General features: G+C 62.4%; 1 protein-coding gene across 3 annotated transcripts; it reads right to left on the bottom strand.

The window, feature by feature from the left end:
* Positions 1 to 322: 322 nt before the first annotated feature.
* ZFTA (zinc finger translocation associated) lies at positions 323 to 8,874 on the bottom strand. Of its 3 annotated transcripts, none has more exons than XM_070359961.1 (5): positions 8,209 to 8,874; positions 5,573 to 6,070; positions 4,650 to 5,051; positions 3,724 to 4,278; positions 323 to 3,558 (listed from the first exon to the last, which is right to left on the bottom strand). In XM_070359961.1, exons 1-5 carry the CDS (start codon positions 8,357 to 8,359, stop codon positions 3,101 to 3,103), a joined length of 2,064 nt encoding a protein of 687 aa, XP_070216062.1. In that variant the 5' UTR covers positions 8,360 to 8,874; the 3' UTR covers positions 323 to 3,100. The 3 variants fall into 3 exon arrangements, with proteins under 3 accessions (XP_070216062.1, XP_070216063.1, XP_070216065.1); XM_070359962.1 differs by lacking the exon at positions 8,209 to 8,874 and adding an exon at positions 7,146 to 8,163; XM_070359964.1 differs by lacking the exon at positions 4,650 to 5,051.
* Positions 8,875 to 9,996: the final 1,122 nt, after the last annotated feature.

The raw sequence follows: 9,996 nt of genomic DNA, 5'->3' as shown, positions 1-9,996 counted from the left end.
GACCGCAGGAGAAAGATGGTGAGTGGAAAGGGCCAGGGGGGTCTGTTGTCCCAGTTCACACCAACCTAGGAGGGTTCCCCCACCTGCAACATGAGTGAAGCAGCCTGTAACTCCCACAGTCACAATGTACTTCAAATGAGACTCAGTCACCATGGAAAATGGAAACTTTTCCATCAGGTCTTTGCTCTTTCCCAAAACTAAGGCTGCCATGACCCTTAAGCTGCTTTTTTTAATTCAACATACCTCTTCGAAAACTTAGGCTGAAATTTTTAAAAAGTAACTGATGCGAACAACTTCACAAATACGCATACAAATGTTCAAATAATGTCACTAACATGGTATATAAATATGTATTCAGAGTAACATTTACATATTGGCCATAATAGCAAGCATACCATTAACAAAAAAAATTCATGAAGAAACTTCACCTGTTCATATCAGACTCCCAAGGCAAGGAGGAGGCACCTAGAGATGAGAACCACCTAATCTCCTGACTGTTAGTTCAAGAGGCTATAATAGCTGCAAAGTAGTAACAACCACAGTGCCACTGCGCAGTTCACTGGTGCTCAGAACTTCAGCATGCCTTGTGATCACTGGAGGGCTTATCAAAACAGATTGCTAGGCTCCACGCCAGTTTCTGATCCATAAGTTGCCACCCAAGAATTTGCATTTCTACTAACTTCCTAATTTCTGTTGGCTACACTTTTGAGAACCAGTGGAGTGCTTGGGGCTGCTTCTCAATGAAGACATCCACTGCTGCCCTCCTAAGGCCTCTCCCTGCCTATTGAGAGCAAAAACCATTCTCATCCTGCTCTCTGCCCTGGCTTACCTGAACTTCGGCAGAGGGTGTGGATGACTATGATAGTTGCCCCAGTCTGCCTGTTTTTGAATAGGCAGAGTAGCGAAAGTGGCAGAGCACTCCTGGATCTGAAAACAACATGCATGAAGGAAAATAAAAGAATGGCAGTACCCAACCTGGGGCCATCCATAATCCCTGCTCTCTTTTTAATACTGTCTCAAAAAACCTGGAGGTTCAAACGCTAGGAATTCACTTTTTAGGCGAGTGACAGCCCATGCAGTATTTCCTGAACCCCTGGTGGCATCAACAAAACAATGCCAGAGCCTTTGCCCAGCAGGGAGGCCTTGGGCCGGGTGGCAGTCAGCCCTATTTGTGCAGTTCTGGTCAGGAAAGCTGCTGCTGGCACCCTCCAGCTGAAGCCAATGGTGGCAGGACTGCCCTGTTGAATACTTGTTCTAGGAGTGTGCTGCTCTTTGCCACTCCCAGGAGCCCACAACTGCACTGGGAGGGCCTGCGGAGCCCAGCTGCACACGCCATCCTTCGGCAGGCCTAACCGTAAAAGAAATTTTAACTTACCAGAGATGGGGAGGCCATGTGGTGTAGTGCAAAGAACACTGAACTGGGAGTTGAGGTTTTTATTCTAGTCCTAGTACTGCTCCTACCTGGTGTGTGGTAATTTCAGTTCCTGGACTCCATCTTACCTATCTGTGAAAGGGGTTGGGGCAGGTACTGGTTGATCTCCAAGGTCTTTCCAGCTCAGACAATCGAGTTATATAAAAAATGCTACAAAATCCGTGGTATAAAATTCAATTCCCAATCAGAAGTCAAGGGGACTGGGCCTGAGGCACTTGAACCGTGGGCTCTGGCCTGGGAGCACTGAGATAAGGAAGGCTTTCCTCTCTGCTCTCTGCTTTCCCATCCACAGAGGCGGCTGCCAGGGCCGCTACCCCTCCAGACCCAGCCCTGAAGTCCCCACCCGCTGATCTCCCCACTCAGCCTTTAAGACCAAAGGAACCGGCCTGGCTATGTGAAGAGCGCCAGTGGGTTACTAGAGACTCCTCGGAGGAACCTGGTGAGGCACACATTAGTCTATGATGTTTGGGGTCCTCCCGTCCGCGCCTCCTCTCTCCTACCTTTAGGTCCTTCCTCCACCACCTCACAGCTTATCTCTGATACACGCATAATAAATAAGACATTTGCACATAAGGGTGACGGACAGCTCTCTTCCCGCCCCTCCCCCTCTCATATAAAAGCATTAAATACAGTTTCAAAATAAAATACAAAGAGCAAAAAGGGCCTGATCCCGGGGCCACCTGTTCTCCACAGGAGAATGAATGTACACATCCCTCTCGGACCTGCCTGGGAGATCGCGGGGCCCGTTCCCGGCCCCTTGCGGCCTGGCTCTGCCGCGAAGAGGAGAGAAAGGAAGGCCGAGGCCGGGCCCCAGGCCCAGAGGGCTGCGAATGGGTGGCACGTCCACGGCGTACAAAAGGGGGGGGGGCGGAGGGGACGGGAACAGAACGCCAACTGCCGGGACCTCCAGTGTCCCGGACTCGGACTGAGGGCGCTTGAAGCAGGCGCGCCTGACTGAGCTTAGGGGTACAGGGAGACCTTCGGAGCAGGCGAGCAAAGGAAGAAAGTGCTAACCCCTTTACAAGATCGCGGCGCCGGCGGGCGTGGCAGGGGCCGGGAAGGAGGGCGGGGGCGGTCCCCGCAGGGCCCGCCCCGTGGGCGGGGATAGGGATTGGCCCCGCCCTCCCGCCCGCGGGCCGGCGGGCTCCCAGGCCCCACTGCCCCTCCTCCCGAGGAAGGCCCTCGTCCGCAGTCCAGGCCACCGAGCGGCCGCGACGGCCAGTAACGAACGGCTGGGGGTCAGCCGGCCCCGATCCCCGAGAGCCGTGCCTGCCGGCGTGCCTCTGTGAAACCTGGGCGCCCACCCAAGCCAAGGAAAAGGGACCGGCGCGTCCCTTCTACACCCTCTCCGCTCCACCTACTTGGGACCCTAATACTGACGGCGCCCCGCCCGCCCAAGCCTGGCCTGGCGGGGTGCGACCGGGGGCCGAAAACTCTCCGTGCACAGACTGAGGCTTCCCAGGAACTAGCCGCCTTGAGCGGCGAGGGCCCGGGCTCCGGGTCCGAGGTGGAGAGCGCGCTTCCCGCGGCGCCCGCACTAGCTTGAACCCGCCACCCCACCCCAGTCCCGAGTCTCCGCCCTGCCCGGCCAGCCGGGGTGGGCAGCGGCCAGGGCCGCGGGGAACCGGGGGAGCCGGCTCGGCACCGCCGCCCTCCCCCTCGAGTGATCTACGCCCGACACACGGCGCCCGCCTTGAGGTCCGCGCCGCCGTCGCGCGGCGCCGCCGGGGCGGGCGGCCCGAAGCCCTCGTGACCGTAGCAGCGCAGCGCCGCCTCCTCGTAGGCCTCCAGGATGGTCTGGCGCTCCTCGGGCGTGAAGTCCATGGAGAAGGGGTGCACCTGCAGGATGTGCCGCTTGATGGTGCTGACCTTGAGCGTGGCCAGCGCGCCCCCGCACACCATGCACACCAGGCCGCGCCGGCTGCCGTCGTAGTCCATCAGGTACTCGCCCCGCCAGCGCGGCTGGTAGTTCCGCCGCTGCTCTCGGCTGCGGGGCGGGGGAGGTGGGGGCGGCGGCGGCGGCGGCGGAGGGAAGGCGAGCGCCCCGGGATCCGGGCCGTCCTCGTCGTCCTCCTCTTCTTCCGCCTGCCGCTCCGACGGTTCCCCGGGGGAGAGCGGGACGTCGCCTAGGACGGAACAAAGGACCGCGCTGGAGCGTCCCGGCCTCGTGACCCCCCTACCCGTGCCCTCCGGTGCTGCCAGCCTCCCGTCTCCCCTTCGACCTTCTACTGTCCCCACCCGCCTTCTACCCCTAGCCCCTCTCCCTCTCCACCTGCTCTGACCCAGCTCACCCCACCACTCCTCCTCCTCCTCTGGCTGCTCCTTCTCTGCCCCTCCCCCCTCCTCGGAGGCTGCGGCTGTGCTGGGTGCGGCGGGGTCCCCGGGCGATTCGGGGCAGGGCAGCCCCATGGCCAGCAGGTGGGCGGCCTTCTCGCTCCACTCCTGGGCGATGAGGGCCCCGACTGGCCCGCCGAGGCGCGCCGAGCCCGGGTGGCGCCGGCGGATGTGCCGCTTGATGGTGCTCATCTTGAGCGAGGCCAGCGCGCCCCCGCATGCCAGGCACACCAGGCCGCGCCGGCCGCCGTCCAACTCCAAGAGGTACTCCAGCCGCCAGCGCTCCGGGCAGTAGCGGCGGGGGTCGCGGCCCCGCGCAGACCGGCCAGGGACCCCCACCCTCTCGCCCTCCTCCGGCTCCTCCTCCCCTGCCGGCCCGGGCACCCTCTCAGGGACCCAGCCAGCCTCTTCCTTTACGTCTGGGAGGCTGAGATCCTGAGAGGACTGGGCTCCAGCAGCGGGGGCCGGGTCCCGGCTCTTGCTGGTCAGGTCCTGGGGGACGAGGTCATCGTCTGTTGGGGAAGGGGTGAGGGAGAGGGGCTCAGCTTGCTGGCTGGGTTGCCCTTACCCACGAAGAGGGGGTCCCTTGCTTCTCATCCCAGCGCTAAGCTAGAAGCCCCACCAGAATCTGTATGCGTGTCTATGGGGGCACCGTGGTGTGGGAGGGGTATGTGTCTGTGTTGAGGGGGGCGAGATGAGTCCCCCGCCACAACCAGGACCTCTGTGTGTGTGTCTGGGAGGTGTGGGTGTCTATGTGGGGGGAGGGGCGTGTGTGTGTATCTATGTGGAGGCAGGGAGAGATGAGTCACTCCCAGTTTTGGCCACAGACCTCACTTTGCAGCCCTTATATGAAGGGGTCCTGGCCATGAGAGGGGCCTCGCACCTGGTGAGGACTGGGTGAGCTCAGACAGCGCCTCCGGCTGGCCACCCGAGGCCTGCAGCAGGGCACTACGCTGGGGGGCCCTGCGCTGGGGGCCACGGAGCCCCAGGCAGCTGGGGTGCACCTCCAGCACGTGGGCACGGATGTCATCCAGCTGCAAGCTGGGCAGTGCCCGGCCACAGGCCATGCACACCAGCCGGTTCCCCCGCGGGTCATAGTCCATGAGACACTCTGCCCGGAACCAGTTCTGCAGGGACTCCTTCAGCCTCCGCTCCAGCCGCCGGGCACCCAGCCCCCTGCTGCCCCCAGCCCTCCGGGAGGCAGAGAGGCACCCACGCCGAGCCCGGGGTGCCCCTGGGCCCCCTCGCCTCTGGCGCCGGCTGCCCCCACCAGCTGGGGCTTTGCCTGAAAGGGTTGGAGGGAGGGAAGGGACTGAGATACTGGCCCTCTGGGAGAGCCCCCCGACCACAGCCAGGACCTCCAGCCACAGGCCTCTCCCTCACTCTGACTCTGAGTCCTTTGCCTAAACTTTGCCCTTCCCTTCCTCTCCCCTCAAGTCTTAACTCCTTCATCTCCTAATCCGCCTGCACACAAACCCTCAGCCCGACCCGACTCCCCCCCAGGTCCAGATTCTAGACCCTTCCCTAGACTTCACTGTCATACCTTTCCAGTACCCTCTGCTCCCAGGCCTCTCTCCAGCCTCCACTCCCTGGATCCTTCTAAAACTACAGAATGTCAAAACTGTCTGCAATACTGGAGATCTTGTCCTATGGTCCCTCACCCACTACTGTCCAATAAGCAGAGCTCACCCCAAAAGCAAGCAGTAGCTTGCTCCAGGAAACCAGCTAGTTGGCCAGGAAGCCCGGGCTGGCCCCACCTGGCCCCATCCACCACCCAGGCCCCAGCTTCCCCAAGTCGGACATTACCTGGGCCCTTGGGCAGGCTAGCCTGGAGGCCAGCCCCTTCCTCCTCCTCCTCCTCGTCGTCGTCCTCCTCCTCCTCAGGCCCCTGGGCCCCCAGCCCCTCAGCCTCTCCGCAGGCCCCCAGCCCCAAGTGGGCATCCCAGCTGTTGCTGATGACTTCCTTCTCCCGGGGACTCCAGTGCAGAGAGTAAGGGTGCTTTTGACGGATGTGTCGCTTGATGGTGCTGAGCTTGAGAGTGGCCAGGGAGCTGCCGCACACCATGCACACCATGCCGTGCCGGGCAGGGTTGAAGTCCATCAGGTACTCCAGCCGCCAGTGGTCATGGTAGTAGCGACGATGGTCACGGCCAGGAATGCGGCTTTTTCCAGGCCTCGAGGCCCGGGCCTCACAGTGGTCTGAGTATTTCCTGCCTGAAGATGCTGGTCCCCTGGCCCTGGAGGAGGGCAGGGGGGCATTCCCCCAGGACCCTAAGGCACCCCCTTCCAGCTGAAGATCTTGCCCTGAAGGGGGGGGAGGGGGAAAGGGAGACAGTTTCTCAGTCTCTAAGATTTCTAGGGAAAGAGCCTAGGGCTTCCATTTTGCAAGAGAACGGAGGTGGGAGAGAGGTCTGTTCAGGGGCAGGAAAGGGACTGCAAGAGCAATCAAAGGGAGGTGGCAGAGCAGGGAGTCAAAACATTGGTCCTTTACAAAGAGTGAGACCCCTTTAAGAGAGGATCAGGAACAAAAGAATGCAGGGCACAGCTCTAATTTTTTTCAAAAAACAAAGGTGAAGGCCAAGGAGGCAGCAGGTTCTGCAAGGCACCCCTTCTGGATGAGCACTGTCTGGGTAAAGCCAGGGGAGCAGCCTGCTGCGGCGGTTATAGCCGGAGCAGAGTGGGCAGCGGGGCCAGAGAACAAAGGGGGCATCTGTCTGCACACAGGACGCACTGCCCGAGGCCCCAGCCCGGAGGGCCCCACCCAAAGATGATCTTTTTCCCTTTCTGCAATAATGTCTCAAATACACCCTCCTAAGAGGCCCATTTTAAGGGCCTCTTAGGGCAATACTAAGCATTGTCAGGTCCCCAAATTAAGGGACCCCATGACAAAGCTGTCAGCACCTCCAGAGAAAGGAATTTTTAGGACTAGAGTCTGGGAGAGCTGATGACTGGAAGGGACCAGCCGGAGGGCCACCTGAGCGGCTACTGAAGATACTGCAGCAGGGAGTGGCCACCACCCACCGGAATCCATCAAGTCTTTCTGGGGATTTATTTTTTGCTCTGGCCCGGAGCTGGCCACTGCCCAGCAATCAGTGGGCAGGCAGTGGAGAGGCCACCAACCCAGTGGTGTCCCCTTTTGCCAAACCGAGACCCTGAGCAGTACCCCCCACTTTCCCTACAATTTGGACCGTATTTCATTTAGAAAAGGGTCTCCTGGCCAAATAGGCGGAATAGACAGGTGTGGTCATCCTCCCAGTAGAGAATCTCACCATATGGAAAACAAAAGCCAGGATCAGAGGGGGCTCCTGTCACCCTGTTTTTGTTTGGCTTTGTTTTAAGTACATAGAAGAAAAAGAAAGCGCTAGTTTCAGTCAGAAACCTGGGTTTGACTCCGGGCTTCACTGGTAACTTGCTCTGTGACCTTTGGTAGGTGATGTCCGCTCTCTGGGCCTGAGTGTCTTTGTCTGCAAAGGCACTGGAAAGCTAGCTGGTCTCTCAGCATCCTTCCAGCGCCGGATCTGTTAGTCTAAGGTGGACTGGCCCTTTAAGAGCCGAAAAAAGGGGAGGAGCTGGGAGTCTTTAAAAACAAAAGGGGATGGGGAATTTCTGGGAGGGGAGCTCTGGGATTAGGGGTGAAGCTCCAGAGCCTGGACGCAAGCTTCAGGGCTCTTAAGCCTTTGACCCCGCATAGAGAAACAGCCTCCTTTGAGAGCAAACGGAGAGGACTGGCTGGTCCCGCTATAGCTGACAAATTGTGGCAAAATTTCTGAAAAGATGGGAGGGGTAACGCGCGGATAGAAGGGGAGTGAATGACATTGTGGGCGAGCCCATCTCTTTAAAAACTGCCCGCCCGTGGGGAAGGTACTGATAGGTCCCCAAGAGGCGCAAGCTATGCTCTCTTCCAGGGAGAACATAGGGGGAAAAGAAAAAGGGTGCCCTTCTCTAGAGAGGCCCCAGAGAAGACAGCCCAACTTAAAGCAGCGGAGTCCCCAGCTCAGTTCCTCTGGAGGGAAGCCCCGGAAAGGGACCCACGGTCTGGGCAGACTTTTTAAGAGACAGCTGGTTAAGGGAGACCACCTGGGAGTCTGAAAGAGAAAGGGACGGGGGACGCAAGTCCCAACAGCCTAGAGCGCGCACCCCGCGGCGCCAGGCCAGGTCCTTCGGGGCCCCTCCAGCTCGGCCTCCGAGGCGGGGGCCGCGGGGCCCTTTAAGGGGGAGGGGATCCGCCCGAGCCCCGCGGGCCAACCCCGGGAGCTGGGCGGGGGGCTCCGCCGCTGGCGCTGCAGCCACAATCCGCGCCCGCCAGGTGGCGCCCCCGCCCGCCCTGCCCGCGTCCCCCGCTTTGTTCGGCGGCGAAGAGGGGCCCGGAGCCCGGAGCCGCAGCCCTCCCCTCCCCCACGCCGGGGCCCCCGCCCGAGCCGCCGGCCCCAGCCAGCTCTTACCGCCGTCGTCCTCCTCGGGTTCCGCGCTGCCGCTCGATCCGGCGGGCGGCAGCCGTCGGCCCCGTGCCGAGGCCGCTGCTGGCCCGGGGCCGCCCCTGCTGCCGCCGCCGCCGCCGCCGCTCCGGCTCCGGTGGTCCCCGCCAGGCTCCATGCGCTGCGCTGCGGCGCGGGGCCCCGGGGCGGCAGGGCGCGGGGCCGCGGGGCCGGCGGCGGCCGGCGCGCGGCGCTCGGTGCGCGGGGCCCCGGGGCGCGGGGCGCATGCACAGGGCGGCCGGCAGCACGGACGGCTGGCTGCTCGCTCGGCGGCGCGGGCTGGACCGGGGTGGGGATTCCTGTCTGGGGCCCCTGGGGCTCCTTTAAGGGCTCCTGGGTAAATTTAAAGGGGCCGCACGCTATTTCCTCCTGCCAGCTCGCGGGGGGCTGGGGGGAGCGTCGGGAGGCTAAGAGCCCGACCGAGGCTCCGTATCCGGGGCCCGCCGCGGACGTTAGGAGCATGGACCTCGCGGTCCTCCGGGCCCGCGCTGCCGCCTCCGGGGCTCGGGTCCCGGCTCCTGGAGGGTCACCGAGGTGGCCAGGGGCGCAGCGTCCGTTGCGACGCGCTTCCACCCAGGCTCAGCTCGCAGCCACTGCCCCCTCGGGGCATCTCAGCGCCCGGCTTCCCGCACCCGCGCCGGCAAAGGGGGTCTCCCGGTGGGGAGGCCCGGGCCCCTGCCAGGGGCTGCCTCCTCCCGCGCGAGCTCGGCGCGGGCCCCAGAGCGGACACGGATGGCAGGGGCCCCAGATGGCCGCGGCCCCGCGGAGAGGGTGGAGCCGCGGGGGCGGCCGCGCCCCCTCCCGCGGGAGCCGCCGAGGAGCGCTGAGAGCTCAGGCTTCAGCCCTGGAGGGCGGACGAGCCCAGCGCCCTCGGAGCTGGCCGGGGCGGGGACCGCGGCCTCGGAGATCCGGGCCGAAGAGAGAGGGCGCGCAGGAGACCGCGGAGAGCCGGCCGCGCCGAGGCCCGACGCCGCTGGGCGTTGGGGGCCCCAGTATGCAAGCCGGGAAGAGAGGGGGTGCGCCGCGGTTGTCTCTGGCTCCTACCCTCGCAGGCCTGGGGGTGGCAGACGCGGCCCTGGGCCCTCTGGCCGGCACGAGGAGGCAAAGAACGCTGACCCCGAGCGAGGTGTCGGCACCTGAGGACGCGCCCCACCACGGCTGGGAAGCACTGGGGCTGACCCTGCCTGCGAGCCCCGGGATGCCTCGGAGCCCCCAGGTCCCGGGAAGCAAAGGAAAGGGGCCCGGAGAAGCAGCCAGGGGCTCGGCAGCCCGGGGTCCTTCCTCGAGGACCGGCTGGAGGAGCAGGTGCTTTCTTTGCCTGTGGTTGGTCGCCCACAACAAAGGCGATTCCTAGAGATCCAAATTACAGGGTGCGGGAGGCCGTGCAGGGTCTTATTGTCTCTAGATGGGTTTTATTCTCTTCTTTGGGGACGTGCCCAGCAATCCGTTAAAGTCACGCTTGACACACATTCCTTTGCTCACTCCACACCTACTGTGTGCCAGCATGCCCCTAGGCGATGAGCAGACAGCAGGGAGCAAGACCCACAAGTCTGATACTGACGAAACACCCACGGCTTATGAAAAGGAAACAGTCCCCTTGGGGAGCCATGGGAAATTCTAAAGTACTTTCAGCACAGGAAGCCCGTCTCCTGAATATGAAGAGGGGCTGGGAACTAAAATTTCTGTAGTATCTAAAAGGTGGCTGTCACCACAGGAGATGTCCCATCTCTTCCTCAGTCCCCATGATGACCTGCG

Source organism: Bos mutus, chromosome 22 (genome assembly GCF_027580195.1).
Source record: "Bos mutus isolate GX-2022 chromosome 22, NWIPB_WYAK_1.1, whole genome shotgun sequence".
Taxonomy (NCBI): Eukaryota; Metazoa; Chordata; class Mammalia; order Artiodactyla; family Bovidae; genus Bos; species Bos mutus.
This window is presented reverse-complemented; position numbering and strand designations above follow the sequence as displayed.